At 43.0% G+C, this 20,100-nt stretch overlaps 2 protein-coding genes across 4 annotated transcripts; both read left to right on the forward strand.

Moving 5' to 3' along the window:
* Window positions 1-531: 531 nt before the first annotated feature.
* xkr7a (XK related 7a) lies at window positions 532-9,564 on the forward strand. Of its 2 annotated transcripts, none has more exons than XM_074680830.1 (3): window positions 532-1,380; window positions 5,902-6,101; window positions 6,274-9,564. In XM_074680830.1, exons 1-3 carry the CDS (start codon window positions 845-847, stop codon window positions 7,227-7,229), a joined length of 1,692 nt encoding a protein of 563 aa, XP_074536931.1. In that variant the 5' UTR covers window positions 532-844; the 3' UTR covers window positions 7,230-9,564. The 2 variants fall into 2 exon arrangements, with proteins under 2 accessions (XP_074536931.1, XP_074536933.1); XM_074680832.1 differs by lacking the exon at window positions 532-1,380 and adding an exon at window positions 2,010-2,207.
* A 1,612-nt stretch (window positions 9,565-11,176) lies between these two features.
* Window positions 11,177-18,580, forward strand: LOC141798904 (CDK5 and ABL1 enzyme substrate 2-like). 2 transcript variants are annotated; one of them, XM_074680833.1, is made up of 9 exons: window positions 11,177-11,772; window positions 12,218-12,310; window positions 13,642-13,719; window positions 13,877-13,976; window positions 14,064-14,235; window positions 14,324-14,421; window positions 16,288-16,394; window positions 16,533-16,737; window positions 18,130-18,580. In XM_074680833.1, the coding sequence occupies exons 1-9, from the start codon at window positions 11,231-11,233 to the stop codon at window positions 18,268-18,270; spliced, it is 1,536 nt and encodes a 511-aa protein (XP_074536934.1). In that variant the 5' UTR covers window positions 11,177-11,230; the 3' UTR covers window positions 18,271-18,580. The 2 variants fall into 2 exon arrangements, with proteins under 2 accessions (XP_074536934.1, XP_074536935.1); XM_074680834.1 differs by lacking the exon at window positions 13,642-13,719 and having other exon boundaries at window positions 18,130-18,579.
* The last annotated feature ends 1,520 nt before the right edge of the window (window positions 18,581-20,100 follow it).

A 20,100-nucleotide genomic window follows, 5' to 3' on the forward strand; every position in this document is an offset into this window, starting at 1 on the left:
AAAAGGCCAATATGGAGGAAAAAAAGTGGAAACGGGTAAGATGATGAATTATCAAAAATGTAAAACCTTTTTGCACAGGAAGAAAAGGTTTTGAAAAGCAACAGCAGGGATTTTGTATGAAATGTAATGTTAATACCTCATAGATAAGTTGCTTTAAACGATTGTGAAACGTTTTTGTGTGCATTTATTTATTTTTTTAAGAGCAAGAAGAATCTTTTAAAAGTTATTATTTTACTTTTCTTCAAGATATCATCTATTTCATTGCTGCTGTGATCTCTGGAGGAGTCTTAAGTTGTCAAGTTTTTTTTGCAGACATACTTTTTCTCTTATTTCAGGTTTATAATTCTTCTTATTGATCTGTTTGTGGAATTATTATTATTATTTTTTCTTAACTTTTCTTTGTTTAACTTTAATATGATATTTTTGTTTCAGTAAAACCTCTATGTTAGAAATGATAGTTTCTGGTCGGACTGGCTTAAATTGGATTATACCACAGTGCATCTGGCTCTGCTGTGTAAGTGGAGCTCGTGCTACCTGTGCAGGAAATGACCGATCGTAACCTCGGCTGTAATCGAACACCTGAACCCCTCTTTCCAAGCAGAGGAAGCTTCAGACCTGCAGCTTTTATGCCACCGCCATTAAAATCCTATTTCTCTGTATTATCGCTCCGATCGATGAGCGGCGGTGACTCCCCATCTCTCCCACCTACCCTGGCTCTCCTCCCCGCCTCCTTTCCCCTCCCTCTCTCCCGCACGCATGCATACAGACCGACAGGCTACGCGACCCCCCTCCCCCCCTTCCATCATTTTCCCATCTCTTACTCACTCTCTTCCCTACAACAAACATGGCCGCGAAATCTGATGGTGCACCCGTCTCTATACGAAACGAAATCCCACCCGAGTGTCCCCCCAGGTCGGACCCGCGGCCTCCCCAGCGCCTTCCAGCCGAGCAGCGCTACTCCCTCCCGGACTGCTGCTGGACGCTGTGCGCCCTTTTGGTCTTCTTCTCGGACGGGGCCTCAGACCTGTGGCTGGCCGCGGACTACTACCTAAGGAGTGACTACTGGTACTTTGCACTGACTCTGGTCTTTGTGATAGTCCCGTCCTTGGTCGTGCAGGTGTTGAGCTTCCGATGGTTCGCCTACGATTTCTCAGAGACTGTGGAGAGCGGCACGGCTGCGGCCGCGGTGGTGGCGGCATCGGGAGCGGAAGAGAGCGACTTCAGCACCAAGGACAGCGGCGAGCGGGGCGCTGGCCGCACCGCCGCGTCCGGGGTGCTGCCTGGGCCGGGCACCGGGGGAGGAGCCCTGAGCTGCTGCAGGGTCCTCATGTGGCTCTTCCAGGCTATCATTCACATCTTTCAGTTGGCACAGGTCTGGAGGTAAGCCTTAACACTCATAACGATTCATGTAAGAAGAAAACTACTCAATCTGCCCCTGCCTTTTGTGTGTCTGCCCAGTGTGTGTGTTTGAATATCTCTGTGCACATGAATCCCCAGTGCCCGGCATCCCTCCCCGAAGCCAAACATTAAGGAGACATAATCCGGGGAAGGCTGTGCCCAAAATGCCAGAATGTCTTTTTGTATTGTTTGACGTTTCTAACCAAGCTCAGGAAAAAAAAAAGGGAGACTCCACCCATCTACCCCCGCCCCCCTCACTAGCCCCCTGACGCGCTTTTAGGTCAATCATCTCCAGGGAAAATCATCAACACCAATCTGCTTGTGTGGAAAAAAAAAATCCCTGAGTGTTTTGGGCTTTGGGTGAGAAGCAGCCTGACAGCGGAAGAAAACGAGTAAATGTCATGAGAGCTGCTTCCTATTTGCAGTAGTGTGTGTGTGTGTATGTGTGTGTGTGTGTGCACCGCCTCCCCATCCCTGTGTAGTGTATTTTCAGTTCCTAGCTTGGGGCTCCTTCTCTTTATGTTTGTAAAAATCCATATTCTCAAATCTCACAGCAGCTCCTGAGACTGTACTGTCTGTTTCCCCGCGCTGAGCCCAAACATGTTTAATTAGCAAGCGTGTGCTCTGGGAGAGAAAAACAAAGCCGTGTTCGCTCTGTGGCATTACTCTCACATGGATGCTAGTGGGTCTGTAGGTCAGCTGCTCACTCGGTGATGGGGAGGCAGTGGTGCTCAAGCCTCCAGAGCTCTGATGGGCTTTGACAGGGTTGAACTGCTGCCAGTCAGAAGGAAGCATTCAGCTGAACTGAGGTGGGAGGAGAGTTAGTCAAAATACTCAGAGATGATTTATAGACATGCTGGGATGGTACAGAAAGAGGAATAATGTGTAATAATAAAATCAGATGCAAATCAATCGTTTGATTTATCAGCAGGCTTGTGTCTGCGCCTATGGTCTCTTCCTCCCTGCCTCTTTAGGCAACCCTATGGGTAATATATATTGATCCCTTGTTTCCTCCTGGAATCTCCTCTGTGTGTGTGTTTGTCTAAGTGTGTGTGTGTGTGTGTCCAGGAGCACATTAAAACACTGTGGCAGCACAGAATTACCGGTAATGCCATTAAAGCTGTTTTGTGTGTGTTTATTGTTGTTTCAGCTCTCTGACCAGCGGTGTCTGCACATTAAGAGGATTACCGCTGTGTGTTTTACCCTTGGCTGTTAACTCAGGAGTGATCCGTCACTGATACACAGATAGTCAGGTTGAACCCAGGATCACTTCAGGCCGGTTGCTAGAATTAAATGTCAGCGCATAGGAGAAAGGATGTGGGGTTGTGTTACAGATAGAGACGCCATGAAACTCACTGTGTGTGTGTGTGTGTGTGTGTGGATGCTTGTGTGTGTGAGAGGGTGAATCTTTGACCCTCATTAGTGTACATAAATGTGTTCTATTTTCTCAGTGTGTTACTTCCCTCGGCTCGCTTTGTATAGCAGGAACCAGAACAAGAAAAGGGTTACATAAACTCCCTCGTGGTTCACTGGGCCTGTTGACACAGGGCTCCTCTTTCTTTCTCTCTGAAGCCATTACTGAGACATTTATAGCTTAAGTCGTCCTCTGCAGAGTGTAATGATAAAGGTAATGGATTACATCAGGACTAGTAGATTACTTTTTTCAAGGTTATGATCTAAAAAAGTAATGTACTAAGAGGTCAGACATTTATACTTCTTTTATTGGATCTGTGAGGAGAGGAAGAAAATGTGTCAACAGAGCAATGATTGCACTGATTCTCACTGCTGAAAGAAATGGATTTATCTTAAAAAATCAATTTTTGTGCTAAAGATTGTTGAAAACTACAGTTTCATTTGAGTACTTAAGGTTACCAATAAAAATAAAGTCACAAACAGCAATAAATAGGCCCTCACATCCATGCACCTGTACAAAAGCACGTAGATACACTCAGGCTGTGACACTAAACATCTGTGTGTGTTTTGGTCCACGTCCAACATTGGACATTATAGCTATTGAGTTTTGCTTGTAGCAAAAAAAAACTGGCCGTATGTCCTGGCCACACCCAATGAGTTATGAAAAATCTCTTACTAACTTTTCATTGTCAGTGTGTCCAGTGTACACATAATAATTTTAATTAGTGAGCTTGTTCAAGTTGATATCCTTTGAGTCAGCAAAATCTGACAAATAACTCAATTTTTGGAGCAGGATATGTTAGGTCTTGGCTTGGGATGGGTATGGAAATAGGTAATTTGACAGGTACCGACTGAATTCTGTCAAAAGTACAAGGTACCAACACACGTACAATCGAAAGGTACCATGTTTAGGTACGATAACACATCCTTGTGACTGGAAGAGTTGGCGATTTTCCATGCTGGACATGAACACAGCATTGCAAGGTTACATATTGAAGAATAAATATGTTAAACTAAAAAAAAGAGATTTTATGCTAAAACAAATAGATTTTTTTTCACATAAGCACAGAAAAGTACCAAAAATTGGTCCCGTTAAGTACCAATACCGATTGCCAGGTACTGGGCATCGGTATTGTTACTTATCGGTACCGTATCGCTTCAAATGTCAAAGATACCCTTCCCTCGTCCTGGCATAATTATGCACAAAATATTTCAGGCATGAATCTTGAGGTAGCCGGTGAGTAGGGATGGTTACCTTTCACATTTGAGACAATGCTGTACCGATGCCCGGTACTCTGCAATCGGTACCGGTACTCAACGATACCAATATTCAGTACTTTTTGTGTTTATGTGGTAAAAAATATCAGTTTGTTTAATAATAAAGTATATATTTTTTCAATTTGACATATTTATTCTTCAATATATAACATTGCAATGCTGTGTTCATGTCCAGTGTGGAAAATCACCTACTCTTCAATCCCTCACAGTCACAAGGATGCATTTAGGTACCTAAACATGGTACCTTTTGATTTTACGTGAATCGATACCCAGTACTTTTGACACGATTGGGTTGGTACCTATAAAAGTACCTAATTCGGTACCCATCCCTACCAGTGAGGTTGAGTTTTCAGGTTTGAGGGCGCTATGGAGCACACATTGGAACAAAAGCACTGGATTCATACATTTTTCGCCATGACTGAAGTTTGTGCAAAATTCAGCACGACTTGGAGCACTTAGGAAGCACATAATTTAGGGTCAAACACACTGAAGGAAGAATAATCCTTAACACTCCAAGGGGGTCTTCCCTTGACCCTGTGGTCGGGCTCAGGCCCTTATACTAATCTACATTCTTTTGACAAATGAAGACTTAAACTAGAGTTTAAGTCTTCTGTCTGAAAAATTTCCTCTTATTAAATAATTCAGATAAGTGTTCATTCATAAAAATTGAACTGCAACATCCATCTATAGATGTTGTTTGCTAACTGCTGTAGAAACAACGCATTAGTAATCATTTTTTACCAGGTGCTGGTGACACTGGTTTTGGTTTATGAGATTTGGAAATGGAGGAAACTGCAGATTTCATCAGCTGTAAAAGCATTCTGAGAAATTTCTTCAAAAACAAGAACAAAACTGAGTTTAAGTGCAAATTTTGCTTATCCTTTGTCCAAAACAACTACTCAAGAGAGCAAGATGCCCAGCAGAAGGGGAGGGGGCGTTGCTTGAACAATAGTAGTTTGTCGCGAGTAGAGATGCCCATCCCTTATGTAATTCAAAGACAGATCAGGACCATTTGCTGTTGTTTGGATATGTTTATATTACACCCTGTATGTTGCAGGTTGAAGGTGATCAACATACAAGTGTATTTACTGGAAGATCCTTGTGTAACTTTTGCACAATGTGCTGTACACAGAGTGTACAGCACATTGTGCAAAAGTTACACAAGGATCTCATAAAACCAGCACAGACAGAGGAGGGACTGTGTGTCAGCAAAGCTCAGGAGTTCATGACGGGGATTCACAGTGAGCTCCTCTTTCTCTCTAAGCTTTAATCTGAAGGTTGGATTGGGGGAATTTATCAGGACTTCTTTTCTCTTCGTCTTTCTTCATATTTCGCTCCCTCTGACTGATTTTATTTGAAAAGAGATCGCAGACAAGCTCCACGCTCACCCCCCCTCCGATGCCCGCACTAAAATTAAAACCACAGAGCTGCTTAGTTCAGTTTCAGTTTAATCTAAATCCTTGAGGAGCAGAAAGCAGCTCTTTGGCAGAAACTACTGACAGCTCCCAGAGTTTGGAATAATGAGTTATGACTTTTGAGAGTCTGTGTTTGATGTCCAAAAGTTTTTGAAGTTTAAGACCTAAAATTCTGTCCAATCTCACTTTTATTCAACAAAACTTAGCTCACTGAAGAATGTGTCTGCCTCCTATTGCTGGATTTCTGGGCCTGCTTCTTTATACTTCTTCCTTACTACACCTAGAGTCAGTGTGCCTACAATTTTATCTGATATTATTTTTTTTAAATGAGTGAGTACATTTTGAAACATCTAGGACAGATGTGAATGTGACAAAGAGTGTGACCTTTGACCCACAGGTATGTCCACGCCCTCTACCTGGGTGTGCAGAGCCGCTGGCACCGAGATGCAGAGCGCCGTCACTACTACTGGCGTATGATGTTTGAGAGCGCTGACATCAGCATGCTGCGTCTGCTGGAGTCCTTCTTGAAGAGCGCCCCTCAGCTGGTGCTTCAGCTCAGCATCATGATCCAGGCCAAACAGGTGCTGCCCCTTCAGGGTGAGTGTCACAAAATGACCAATAACTGCTCCCGTCAGTCAAACTCCTGCAGCCCAGACTCTGAATGTCTTGTGAGCGCAGGTGTGTGTGTACTTGTGCTGTGTTCAAACAGTTTCGATCCTGTCTAACCTCTCATGCTCATCCTCTCCTCCCCCTTCCCCGTGTCCGGCAGGCCTATCAGCTTCTGCCTCGCTGATCTCTCTCGCCTGGATGATCGCCTCCTATCAGAAAGTCCTGAGGGACTCTCGAGATGATAAGCTTCCGATGACCTACAAGGCCGTCATAATTCAGATTCTGTGGCACCTCTTCACCATCGGGGCCCGCACTCTGGCCTTCGCCCTGTTTGCCTCCGTGTTCCAGCTCTACTTTGGCATCTTCATCGTAGCTCACTGGTGCATCATGACGTTTTGGATCATCCAGGGCGAAACAGACTTCTGCATGTCCAAATGGGAGGAGATCATCTACAACATGATGGTGGGCATTGTGTACGTGTTCTGCTGGTTCAGCGTGAGAGAAGGCCGCACTCGCTGCAGGATGCTCATCTACAGCCTGACTGTGTTCGTTGAGAATGTGTCGCTCACCACGGCCTGGTACCTGTACCGCGGCCCTCGTACCTCAGACTTCTACGCCGTCATCATGGTGTGTGTGGTGGCCAGCAGCTACGCTCTGGGCACCTTCTTCATGTTTGTGTACTACTGTCTGCTGCACCCTGATGGCCCAGTCACAGGGTGGGGCTACATTGTAGAGAAAGAGGTGCCTGTGGAGGCTCTGGTCTCCCCAGCTTCCAGCCTCCCTCCTGATGTGGTGAGCAGCCCCCCAAGGACCCTTCAGAGAACTAAAGGCTCTGACAGAGAGCAGGGTCCAGGGGTGGATGGGGATGTGTTTCAGGTACGACCCCCACGGGGAGCTCAGGCCCCAGTTAAAAATCTGTCACCCAGGACTGAGGGGCCGGTCATTCGAATAGACCTACCCAGGAAGAAGTACCCAGCCTGGGATGCTCACTTCATCGACCGCCGGCTGCGTAAAACCATCCTGGTGCTCGAAAGCGCTGCCCCGGTCACGCCAAGGATTCAGTACCGCTGTCTGGGAACACCCAAAGAAGTGATGGAGTACGAGACCACTGTGTGATGTGCTGACGGTGCTGTGACTCAGCTCCCTGCAGTGAGGACACCCTGCCTGAAATAAAGTGGGCAGGTGGAAGACTCCCACCCAGCAGTCTGTTTCAGCTCCACGACCGCTTCATTGCTCCCTGAGGCGGTGGAGACGAACAGGCGGCGAGCGGGACAGAGTGTGGTGTCTTTATTTCATACAAAAGGCAAAGTGCTGTGATGTTGTCTAATGATGGTGCATATTTTGGTTTCTGTATCATTTCTCAGGTCAGGTTGTGGTACGGGACGAGGTGTGAGCTTAGAGAGAAGCACAGAAACGGAGACGAGTAGAGCTGCACGATTATCAATCAGAGGCACAGAGTCCTCCTCAGTGAAGGGGCTCCAGCACAACCTCTCGAGGTGGTCAGCCACAGAGACGAGCCCTCAGCATGCATGATTACTTATGGCAGCTAGAACCAACACTTCATCAACAAGAAGTAGTGTAGTTTGAGGCTTTTAAAGACCTCACTGTTATCATAACACTCCTACAGTAAATATAGCACAGGTACCCAGGATCACAGTCATCCTTTTCCATAGCTATTCACTCATGTTGAAGGAGTCTCTGAGAAAGCTGCTTCAGGTCTAAATGGTGGTTCAAAAGCAACATTTGAGTTGAATGTAGAAACTTGAAAATGTGATTATTTGTGACAAGGCTTCAAGCATTTTTCACCCAGTTAGTGGGATTTGCAACATTCTTGTGCTACTGTTCTTTTTTAGATAAGCTAGAACAAAAAAACGAGACATTGTGTGTGTTTACAAACAGTCTGTTGTTTTCAGGACATGCGTTCACCATTCAAACAAATGCACCTCCATCAGAATGTGTATGTACTGAGAAATAACTACTTTATTATTTCCTTTTCCATTTTAAGGAAGAATTCTACAGATAGGACTCTTAGCTGTATTTTCATACTGCATCCATCTTTCACAGTAAACAGGGCAGACTTTAAGTTTCATGTAAATTAAAATGTACAATTAAGAGTAATTTAAAGAGGACAGCACTGTCTGTAATTGTACTGTGTCCATACTATGTCGTCTGAAAAATGTAAAGAAAAAAAGGATTAGCCGCAGACTTCAGACTCAGAGTAGCTTCGACATCAGCGATGGTTCAGGCGTGTGGTTCTTTTGGTAACACTTTACATTACAGGTCGCTTACTTTCTCGTAGTTTTCTAAAAATTCACTTGAGCAGAAATATTTAAATCCCTTTGAGGAGTGAAATCAACAGGGATAACCTGCTAAGCACACTGGACTGATATTTAAAGCCTGTGGCTGCTGTGAGGGGGTAGGTGCCAGACCAAATGATTGACAGCACACTGAAGAAACAACTTTTTTTTTACTTGAGTGTTTGACTGTTAAAAGACATCAGGATGTATTTTTAGTCAGACAACACTACTTACACATGTACAAAAGGTGAGCAAGGAGATGAAAGGTATCATTTTGTCAGCAGGGGGCGCCATAATCAACACAAACAGAGTTCTTCATATGAGCTTTAATTTGGTACAGATTTATATGATATAAAAAGAGAGAAGTAACTTTTGGATTTGCATAAATCATTGATTTCCAGATAAGAAAATGGAAAAAATATCAATTTTATCCCAATGAATATAATATTCATTCAGTGTTATACTTAGTATGTGATTAACTGCATAAAATGTGCTTATACAGGTAAGGTTACACAAACCTTGCATGAAAAGACAATTCATCTATAGGTTTACTTTCTGAATAGTGTCTATATTTGAACTAGAGTTGAATTCTGTAGAATTAAGAGACCTGTAAAATCAAGTGTTACCCTCTTTGGTCAGGGTTACTTTTCTACAGAATACTTTCAAAAGGGAAATTTCTAGACTGTGTTTGTGCGTGTATGTGTGTGTGAGCTCACACAAGCATGTGTATGGGTGTATGTTTTGGAGGAGGGGGGGGTTATTTTGGCATTTGTCACTGAGATCTGACAGTTTTGTTGTAAACACTGTCCAGTCTGCTTGTTTTGTTTCATTTTGTTTGTTTGTTTGTTTTTTTCTCCAGATGACACTGAAATAAGAAATAGCCCACAGAGCACCTCTACCATACAAAGCCATGAAGGCTTCAACTATGGTGCTAACTGTTTGAATCCATCACACACCAACCACACAGTGTACCATGAAATGGGCGTGTTGTGGCAGGGGCTGGGCGAGGCTGTACCTCAAACACAAAGCTAGAATCAAAAAGCCTTAAACTGGTCATACCAGACTGTTGCTGTTCAGAGGAAGAACAAGGATTAATGTGAAGGTGAAGACAATTTCATTATGTTGTTGTTGTTGCTAAAATAAAGAGCAATGTGTTTACCTGACTTTTCCCTGCGAGACTTTATACTTATAAACAAGATGAAGGCTGTTGTGATACAGGCTGATATTTAGTGGGGGAAGGTGTTTCTTTCTTTGTGTTAGTGTTCAAATATTTACCAAAGATGAGGGTGTCGTTATTTTCCCATGTGTTAGCTCTAGCTGACAGGTTTATAAGTCAAGTTTCAGTGTTGGATGCTAACACCAAATAAGGGCAAAGTTCAATTTGTGATGAAAATGTGTGTCAGAGTGAGACTACAGGCCGCTCTCGTTCAAAAAGTCCTTTGAGAATTGCACGTCAGTGTCATGAGAGTCACTCAAACTGTGACATCACCAATCGGTGAGTCTCCTTAAGAGAGCATGATAAAGGTGGAACTCGCCAGGTAAGATTTGGGGTCAAAACATATATACTACATGTATATCATGAATTATATTTCTAATTTAACATGAACAAAGAAGATTTTTTTTCATCTTTGGGTATTCCTTTATTGAACTAAGTCTCAAAATACCTCTGATAGATATAGAGGTAGAGAGGTTGATCTGATTGGATTGAGAGTAAAGCCAATCTCTGTGTTGCCATGTTTTAGTGGATTAGCAGCACTGAAACTGTCATTACTACGCGCTGTAAATCCAGCGACCTCTCGTTACATTGGTTTATCCTTAAACTAATTCTCTGGCATGCTGTTATCACTGTAATTTTCTTCGCTGAGAATAATACAGCATTCAGGATTTCCATCAGCCTATTCTTTTCTCACTTGCACTCAAGAGGAAAATGCTTTCACACTTCTTAGAGAAAAAAACAGTCACTCAAGCTTCATTGCAAGTCAATGGGGTGTGAAACCAAAATCAAAATCCTCAGCAAACCGTGACATCAACTCTTATTGCTGCAGAGAAATGGGAGAACAAGCAGGCTGTTTGCTGGAGCTCCTCTTTGAACTCACAATCACAGTTTCACATTTGGCTGACTTGTCAAGAAATGCAAAATAAATCACTGGTTCCAGTTTCTTTCAAAAGGAAATTTCAGTTCAGAAGGAACAAAACCCTTATGTGTGAATGACTTAGATCCTACAAACCTGTCTGAGTATTTCTTGAATTAAAAAAAAAAGATTGTGAGTATAGTTAAATCACTCAGATGACTTATCAAGATGATAGACACACTGAGAAATATAATGTGTTAAGCCCATGAGTATGGTGTATTGCACTTCCTTATATACGTATTACAAGCTAAAGAAATCTGAAAATTGATAAATTAATGACAAAATTAGCCATCTGGTTTTTCAACATATGATTTATAAAGCGGGCTCCTCAAAAATATTGCAAACATATTACTGCCTGGTGACTTGGTTGTGTTTGTTTTCTTGTTATGTGTTGGTTTGGTGAGCATATCAAATCAAACCAATCAATCAATTCTTTATGTTGGCATTGCCTTTGTCCTCAATACACCGCTCCCCTGCTAAAAGTCTATGTGTTAGATTACAGCCAATCAACAACGTGAAAATAGAATATATTTGTGTAAAATTGTCTTCATCCAATTATATTGAAGTATTACTTCCCTTAATAAAGCATATTTCCCTATCAGCCAATCAGCTTTTAGAGGGGCGGGGCTTACATCCTGGTACCAGTTAGTCTTTCTCTGTGCATTCAACAACCACATTTTAAAGTAGAATGGCGACCGCTGTCTGCGGTCTACAGTCTGCCGGCAGTAAACCAGCAAAGCTACACAGAGAGCACCGGAGAAAAGCGAAGGACTCCAAACGGCGTCAGGCGGCTCTTTTGTTCCTTACTAATATCTCTCTCGATGGACGGCCTCCGTGTCAACTTAATAATGGAAATACCGACCAAAAAGCCGGCGAGGAGCTCCGACTCAGAGACGGGGACGGAGGAGCAACGGTCGTGCCCCAACCGGCAGTTGGCCCACGGTTGGTCTCCCAGGTGACAGAGCCCGGTACGGCCGGTAGTGACTCCGGTTTACAGGGGGTGGTCAGTCCTTACCGGCCTTCTTTGGTAATGTCCCCGGGACCAGCCGGGACAAACGCTGTGGGGGCTAACGAGGTATTTTTGGAGAGTTGTAGTCTCTCTGAGACGCTGACGCCGGACACTCCTCAGTCCCCTTTGCCCGCTGGACACCAACCGTGCTCTCGGGTCAGATCAACGCCTGTCGCGCTGAGTCCGGTTCCGTCCGGGAATACTCTGGATTCAAGGCAGAGGTGAGTAAACACGGGTCGGTGTCTCACCGTGGGCCTGAAATAGCTGAACTGACTTCCGCATAGAACGAGAGAAGGAGGCATCATCAAAGAGCGGTGATGATGTTCTAGTATATTCTTTGGGGCTATCATTTAACCTGTAAAAATGTATATATGATAACTGCAAAGGGTATACAACATGGGTTGAGTATATTATTTATCCTGTGCCTAACCAGGGATATTAGACTCAGTCTGATCGAAATATCTTTCAAATAGGACATACTTTTTGAAATCAAGGTAGGATTTAACCCATTTGCCTCCCATGAGGCTTCTCACCTTGTTTGTGATGCAAAGAGGCTTTGGGTCATTCCAGAGAACGTACAAGCCCCGTCATGTGACAGCCTTTTGTTTGTTCAATGTTATTCCAGCATAATCAAGCTCTTATGCACCTTTCATGATCTTTACACAGGCTGAGGAATGTCTCTGGGTCTCCAGGGCCTAAGGTGCCAAAGAAAGTCCACTTCATTAAAAGCATGAGGCAGTACGATACCAGAGGATGCAGGTGAGTTTGCATTGTATACAGTAGAGCAGGTCTGTAATTGTAGTTTCCTTGTCAGAAAAGTGAGAAACAAACAATAAACAAAGGCTGTGAAATCTGAAACAGGACTTAAACTCATAAGCAGAGTTAAACTCCTCTTGCTAGTATTTAATAAGCTGCTTAACTCTGGCACAGTGACATAGTTTATAATGCAGAGGAATAACAACACTACAGCTGCTTAATCAGCCTTAGAAGCTCTGCAAATGCCGAAAGAGGTGCTGTATTGAAATCCAACACCCTTTTGCACCAGGAGTTAGGTAACCTGGACTGAAATATCACACAGTTGCTTTTCTGTTCAGCTGGTTCACCACCAGTGCAAGAAAACAGGAGTTTTGTTTAGGTTCATTATATCAGAAGACGATGAAAAAGCAAGTCATGATTTTTCTTCACTAGTCAAACCTTTTATTTTAAATCCCATTTCACTTTTTTCCCAACATCTCATGTCCACATGTGTGATTTGAGTCATGTGTATCTGCCAGTGTGGCGATGTGACGTTTCCTCTCAGGTCTGACTTTCTGTTTCTGTATGAAGCAGCCAATCAGTTCATGTTACTGACTGAAGCTTGGCTTTTTTGTTATATAACTGAGCTGAGGTGGATTTCAGTGTTGCCAAATCGTCCCCTTGAAGAGACATGATATTTCTCCCTGAGACCCACAGACTGCTGAGGGTGTGGCATAGATTTCTGTTTCATGGGAAGTCTCTGGTGATATCAAACTTTGTTTTTGAGGTGCAAGAGTTGCTGTCTTCAGTTGTTGTGTTGCTATGGAGTAAACCCTGAGTGGATTGTCCACATTTTTGTAGAGGCCTAGAAGGGAATTTGTAAGGTGTTTGTTGGTTGATTGCTCATGTTGGGCCTCTGCAAGGTAATATCAGCTCCTGATAAAAAGAAAAAGCCTTTAGATGCCAAAAATATTTGAAAAAATTCACTTCTGGAGCCCAGTGGTTAAATCATGCACCCCATGGATGGAGGCAGAAGTCTTCAAACTAATTCGTAATCTCCAGTTTGCCAACTGCTACGGTTGTACTTAATTAAAATGTCTTCAGTCAAACATCAAAAACAAATTCAGCGCTTGTCTCACCCCAGGTCCCCTCCCTCTCTCCTTAGATTGTTGTTGATAGATCTTTGACTTTGGTAGTGACGTAGATCCGCATAGAAGTGGCTCAGTGACTGATCTCTTCATCACTGCAGCTCTAGTGCTGATGAATACCCCGTGCCCAGCGGCTGTCACTGAGGTTGCTGCCCGTAGACTGACACACCATCTGTTTTGTCTGCCTGTACTTGCTGTGTCCTGCAGGATCGTGCTGATTTGTGCCAAGCGGTCGCTATATGCTGCTTTCTCAGTGCTGCCCTATGGAGAGAGTGCTCACCTCAGGTACACAGACAGCACCCCCTCAAGCAGAGAACACCCACCCTTCACTTTTACGTTCCCATCATCCTGCTTTGTCATTCATATCATCAGTCTGTCAGGTCAGGGCGGTGTGAGAGCACGGGGCAGTGAAAATGACATCAGTGTGATTCTTTCTGAACAGTGATACGAAGCTGGAGGCTCAGAGACAAAGGTTGTCGTCTGTGGTGGCAGTTGACCTGCTGCCGTCCCTGGAGGGAGTGGAGCTGGGCGCCTACGGCAAGGTGGATGTCTCTGTGGTAGATAAAAGCAGAAATGCTTCCATTAATTATAAACCAGCCTTATTGCTGACTCTTTAATTATTCCTCTAGACAGTGTCGTATGCCCAGTTTCTTTATCCAACCAACGCCTTGGTGAGGCAGAAGAGCAGCGGGGGAGCACCGGAGAGCTGCATAAGTCAAACCCCTCTGACGCGTTTTCGTGGGAACGGGCCAAGGAGCTTCACACCTGCTCGTCTGAACAATAGCCTGGCTCAGGACATGAGTACGAAGACAAACACAGAATTAAACGTTTGCCCGTCCTGAGCTGAACCTGCCTCAGACATAATCAAACTGTGTTTTTGTGTTTTAAGGTGCAGAGGAGACAGTGGAGTACGATCCTAACCTTCTGAGTGACCCTCAGTGGCCCTGTGGGAGACACAAGAGGGTGCTGATATTTCCGTCATACGTGGTGAGAGTTTGTTCTTTGTATACATGTGTTAGCTCTAGTTGAAAAGGTAAAACTTGCCTGGTCAGATTGGGGGTCCAAGCATAGGGCTACATTTCATAATTTCTCATTTTAAATGAATGGACAAAACTCATGGTAATGACTGTGAAACAGGGCAACAGTGGAGGAAGCTTCTAGAAAACAGGGTTCTGGGATTCTGTTAGGAAGTCAGATTTTCTGCCATGAGGTACAGTCAAACCTCTTCTTCTAATGAGCTCTGTAAAGATGCAGTGCACAGTCATTAGCAGCATATAGCAGGGCAGGTGTTGCAGAAATGGCAGATGAAAACCAGAAATATGTTCACACCTGTGTATAATCACCTTAATATAAATAAATTTTGCCTTTGTCAGCTTGGAAAAGCTTTTTTAGACCCCCTATATGGAGACCACCATCTTGTGTTTCATCATGTCTCTACAGCAGCACAAGCACAGGAGTCATTTAATGAGTTGTGCCCAAAATTATTTCTACTGATATATATATATATATATATATAATTCATTTATATACACAGGATATATACTGTATATAATCACAAATCATTATAATACCCATATGATTCAAGACAGAGACAGAACACTATTAAATTAAAACAAGAAACTTTAATTATAAAACTGTCAACATAAGAACTGTAGTTTAAACCAATGATAAATAAGAACAAGCTGTAAAGGCAATGATAAATAAAGAAGTCAAACTTGAAACACTTTAAATAAATAAGTCAAACTTTAAACACAGTAAGTGTGTCAACTGATGTTGATTAATGGGTGACAGGCATCATCAGCCAGGTAGGTCTTGTACACACATAGCCAGTTATTAACAAAAAAAGGAATATCCCCATATCGTTAGTTTTTATAAATACTTTTGTCCACACTTACTGGTAAAATCTGCAGGTAAGCGCAGCTCAAAGCACGCTAAACCCATATTTGGCAGAGTTTTTCAGACGTAAAACCAGTGCCAGCCAATCAGATTGAGCCCCTATCATTTAGCTGTGACGTTTGAGAACCAAAACTCTGTTTCCTGGGATCTAAACAAAACCAGGAAATCAGAGTTTTCTAAAAAGTTTTGTAAAACGTTGTTTTCAGAGACATAAAGCTGCTGTTTCATGTGGATGACAGGCCTTTGCATATCAAAATGTCTGTGGTTTCCCAGCTACCCGGCTACATGTGGTCATGGCCAAAGTTACCTCTTTGGTTACTGATCAGTTACTGATCAGGATTTTGACTCAAAACCAAACCAGAGCAAAATTTGGACAAAAATGGTGTCTTGGAAAAAAATAAATGTTGTCCTAACTCTTAGCAATAATGATTCTTTTCTAACATGGTTAAACCAAAAAATAGCACTTAACTAAATGGAGGCAGTTTTAACAGTATATTGAGCTTGTGGAGGTGCTGACTGCTCCATCAGATCCTCAGCAAACTATCATTTCATCAACAGGAGCTGAAAGTTCAGCGGTTGGTTCATCTTCCAGATGAGATAGCATCAAACTGCTGCAAAGAGCTCAAAAGTGTCAAATAAAAGTAGATGGCTGTTTGTAGTTTGCCCCAGTATGCTGTCCCATGAGTGTTCAGCTGAGAGAGAGACAGGCTGTTTGATTTGCCTCGTATATTGTTCAGATGGAGTCAATAAACGTAGCTCTTTCCAACCTTCAGCCATTACTCAGGGAGTTAAAAGCATCCATTATGTCTTCTTCACATGGTTTAATAGCTGCTGAGCTGATTGTGTCATCAGACTGTAACTTCATAGCTCTGTGCGACACAGGCTGTTTATACTGAAGCTTTGTGGTGGTTATAAACAGTGCTGACGCTCTGCTTTGTTTGTGTTCCTCCCCTGCAGACCACCATTGTGGAGTATGTGAAACCGTCTGATCTGAAGAAGGACATGAATGAGACGTTCAGAGAGAAGTTTCCTCACATCAAGCTGACTCTGAGCAAGATAAGAAGGTACATAAATGTAGCATTGCTGCTTTTCAAATCCTCCTCTCTGCGCCTCATGTTTTCTTATCTGCTGCAAGCAAGTCACACGATGTACCGCTTCTTACGAAACTAACAGATCTCTGTCCCATCTCCCCCCTCCTCCAGTCTGAAGCGGGAGATGCGGGCTGTGAGCGAGGAGTTTGGTCTGCAGCCGGTCACCACGGCGATGGCTTTTGTTTACTTTGAGAAGCTGGTGCTGCAGGGTCGCCTCAACAAGCAGAACAGGAAGCTGGTGGCGGCTGCCTGCGTGCTGCTGGCTGCGAAGATCAGCAGCGATCTGCGGAAGCCAGAAGTCAGACAGCTCATAGATGTGAGTGAAGTTTCCACTCAGGAAGATCTTAGAGTGGAAACAAAAACATCACGTGAATAATAACAAATTTACAGGTGTTAACATTTAGCAGACTCTCAAAATCTTCCCACATGATGAGAAAAAGACACATTATCTCCTGATCGTTTCGATCTTTACAATCTGTCTCATTTCCTACTTGTAGCTATAAAAAACTTCAATGTCAAGAAGCGTGCAGTTTTCAAGGCTGAAAAGGACTAAGTTACATCCTAGGGTTCTTGGAATCAGATTAATGTTAAAATGGTAGTCAGTGATGCTGCTGAGTAATAGGATGATGATGTGGTTCTTGTGATCAATGTGGGACAGAGACATCTGTGTGACTGCGCTATCTTTATCCTGCCAAAAGCTGTTTCCGTCCACGCGGGGTAAAAATACAGAACTGGAACTTACGTAGCGTCTCCCCTCATGAATGAGGAACTGGTCATCAAAGCGGTCTCACTGCAGACGAGCTGTTGGAGAGTTTGACCAGTTACTCTCACTTCAAACTCAGAGGTTTTGGATGACACTCAATGTTGTTAACCCTGTGTGCAAAGGTGCAAATGGAGGGGAAGTGTGTAGGGGGCAGTGTTGGAAAGACTCACTGACTACAAACCTTTATCATTCAGTAGCCTGTACTACTCACAGAAAAGAAGAAAAATCTTCATTGTGATGCGCTTTAGATAAAAAAAGAATGAAGTTTTTAAGCTGATTGGCTCGGAGCTTCAACAATGAAACCTCACAATTTAAATCAAATGCTGTTGTTGGTCTGCAGTTATCTTTGAAGTTTTCAGTCTCGTTGGATCTTGTGATGTCAGGGGGCGTTGTTGTAAACTCGTGAGAAGTGTTGAAGGGACAGCATAGAGCCCAGAGCCACATCGTCCTGCATGGTCACATGACACCTGTATAAACAGAAGCTATAGAGAGCTTCTATAAGGTTGTGTTTTGTGTTCATGGCTTATAGATCTTCAATGATGTAGGAGAGGAAGCAATAATTACAAAGATAATACGACACTTGACATAAACTGGAAGACAGGAAAAGGAGGGAGTGGAGGTCATGTGCTGTAGACTTTTATTTTGAAAAGGTTGGTTTTGACTTGATTTTTAGATGAAGTAAGTGAGTCAGATTTTCAGATTTTGGAGGATCTTGTGGCTTATCAATCATTATTTTCTTCTTGTTTTATCTGAACATCATAGATTTACCAATGGAAGAAAAAGAAATTTGAAGTCCATTCATCACAAACACTCCTGATCTCTGCAGAAAAATCTGATCTGTTAGATTATTGGAGGAGTAACGGTTAACAAGTTAAGAGACACATCACATTTCAGCTCTTTAATCCTCTTTTTCTTTCTCCTGTTTGTCTCCCAATGGACGAGCAGAAGCTGGAGGAGCGTTTCCGTCTAAACAGGCGAGAGTTGATCCCCCTCGAGTTCCCGGTGCTGGTTGCCTTGGAGATGGGACTGTACCTCCCCGAGAGCAAGGTCATGCCGCATTACCGCAGACTGGTGCAGCAGGGTTAGGCCGGATCCAGAGAAGCCTGACACTCCAGTGGTTTCATTAGCAACATCAGCAGGTGTGTGTGTGTGTGTGTGTGCGTGTGTGTGTGTGTATGTATGTGTGTGTGTGTGTGTGTGTGTGTGTGTGTGTGTGTGTGGGGAGCAACCAGTTAATAAGCTGTGGTGTTACTTCTGGTACTATTTATTTCTGTCAGTTGTGACTCACTGTACATGAAGAAAACTTGTTTACACAAACATCAGTTTGATGTGTGTGTGTGTGTGTGTGTGTGTGTGTGTGTGTGTGTGTGTGTGTGTGTGTGTGTGTGTGTGTGTGTGTGTGTGTGTGTGTGTGTGTGTGTGTGTGTGTGTGTGTGTGTCGTCTTGATGTTGATCCCATCATGAGCTCTATGTTAGAGATGGTCAATGAGCACATTAATGGTGCTTTTATTTTGGTAAGTTGTGATTTTTCGTCACCTCCACCCTGACTCTGCACACCAAGCCCGTTCATATTTATTGTTGAGACGAAGAATCACTGTTGATTTACGTAAACGCCTTTAAACCCACTGTGACACAGACACGTTTCAGCATCTTCAGACTGAAACATGACACTGTAGATCGAATGTGGCTGGAAAATGTGATATTGAGTAGTTCTTACGGATGGAAGAGGCCTTTTTTAATTTATGCTGATTTAATATTTGTACTTTGTGCCAAAAATTACGCAGCCACATTTCTGTGTTTGTCTGAATGAAGTTCACACTCCTGTGGCTGCTCTGCGATCAGATTTTGCTGGTCTACAGAACAACCACAGTTTTATCTGAGGAATTGAGGAGGTGTGTTGTTTTGTCTTTGTTTTCTGATGTTACCCAGGGATATTTCTTTCTGTAAAATGCACTGGATTAGTCGTCAAATATTCAGTTCTCAGGAATTTTACTTTCTAGTGTCTTTGAATGTCTCATCATACTGTATCTAACCCAAAGAGACGTTAAATTAGGGATGCACCGATCCAACATTTTCACAGATCTCTGAGTCATGAGCAGCTGCTGATACTGAGGACAGATCCAAAACAAAGTTAAGTTTATAAAAAGAATGAGTATCAGTGTGGAGAGAATGAGATCATCTTTATGTTTCAGCTTCACAAAGCAGAATGAATTAGCATGAACAAGATTGAATCATGATGATAGTTTGACTTCAGCATCAAACTGATCAAACAGTCTAAAACGCACGATGCAGTAAACTCACATCCACAACAATAGAGCTCTAAATGAAAAGACTGGACCAGAAGTGTCGCTGCATCCCTGATATAAAGCGTAACTATAGCTCTAACATTACCGACATCATCTCTGCTCCATCATAAACCAGTGGAAGATAACTGACTGTGCTGCTTTGAAAGACGATCAGTTGTATTTGTACATGAAGAGGTGTTGGAGTTTCTTCTTAAAGTGCCAGACACTGTTCCAGTTTGGGGCAAACAGTGCCTGGAACCAGCAGCAGTGAAACTATGTTATTATCATCATCAGTGATATTTAGCATTGACATTTCTCCATCCAGATCTCTGAATGTTTGTCCCGTCTGAGAAAGATTTGGTGGCGGTTCAGTTCCGTGTTTGTGTGGTGGTGAAACGTAATGCAATAAACGTTCAAACACATCTGTAAGTGCACAAAATGTTCTAATTGTACAGTTGTTGTCAAATGGTGAATAGTGATTGTTTTCATACTGTCAAATGAATGTTTTTCAGATATATTTTTAAGACTCTGAAAAGCCATTGGAGTTCTTTTTTTTTCAGATCAATAAATAATTTATTGTGTGAAAATGAAGCTGTTTTCTTCTCTAAATAACAACGCAGACAGGATGTAT

The sequence above is a fragment of the Halichoeres trimaculatus genome, unplaced genomic scaffold (genome assembly GCF_033239565.1).
Source record: "Halichoeres trimaculatus isolate MK-OKI-2021-1 unplaced genomic scaffold, fHalTri1.1 fHalTri1_scaffold_11, whole genome shotgun sequence".
Taxonomy (NCBI): Eukaryota; Metazoa; Chordata; class Actinopteri; order Labriformes; family Labridae; genus Halichoeres; species Halichoeres trimaculatus.

What these genes read in the sequence shown, in the direction of transcription:
- xkr7a (XM_074680830.1), top strand. Translation starts at nt 845, where the DNA reads ATGGCCGCGAAATCTGATGGTGCACCCGTCTCTATACGAAACGAAATC. An exon ending in CAGTTGGCACAGGTCTGGAG is followed by an intron (nt 1,381 to 5,901) that starts GTAAGCCTTAAC and finishes TTTGACCCACAG; the next exon opens with GTATGTCCACGCCCTCTACC. An exon ending in ACAGGTGCTGCCCCTTCAGG is followed by an intron (nt 6,102 to 6,273) that starts GTGAGTGTCACA and finishes CGTGTCCGGCAG; the next exon opens with GCCTATCAGCTTCTGCCTCG.
- LOC141798904 (XM_074680833.1), top strand. Translation starts at nt 11,231, where the DNA reads ATGGCGACCGCTGTCTGCGGTCTACAGTCTGCCGGCAGTAAACCAGCA. An exon ending in TGATATTTCCGTCATACGTG is followed by an intron (nt 14,422 to 16,287) that starts GTGAGAGTTTGT and finishes CCTCCCCTGCAG; the next exon opens with ACCACCATTGTGGAGTATGT. An exon ending in ACTCTGAGCAAGATAAGAAG is followed by an intron (nt 16,395 to 16,532) that starts GTACATAAATGT and finishes CCCCTCCTCCAG; the next exon opens with TCTGAAGCGGGAGATGCGGG.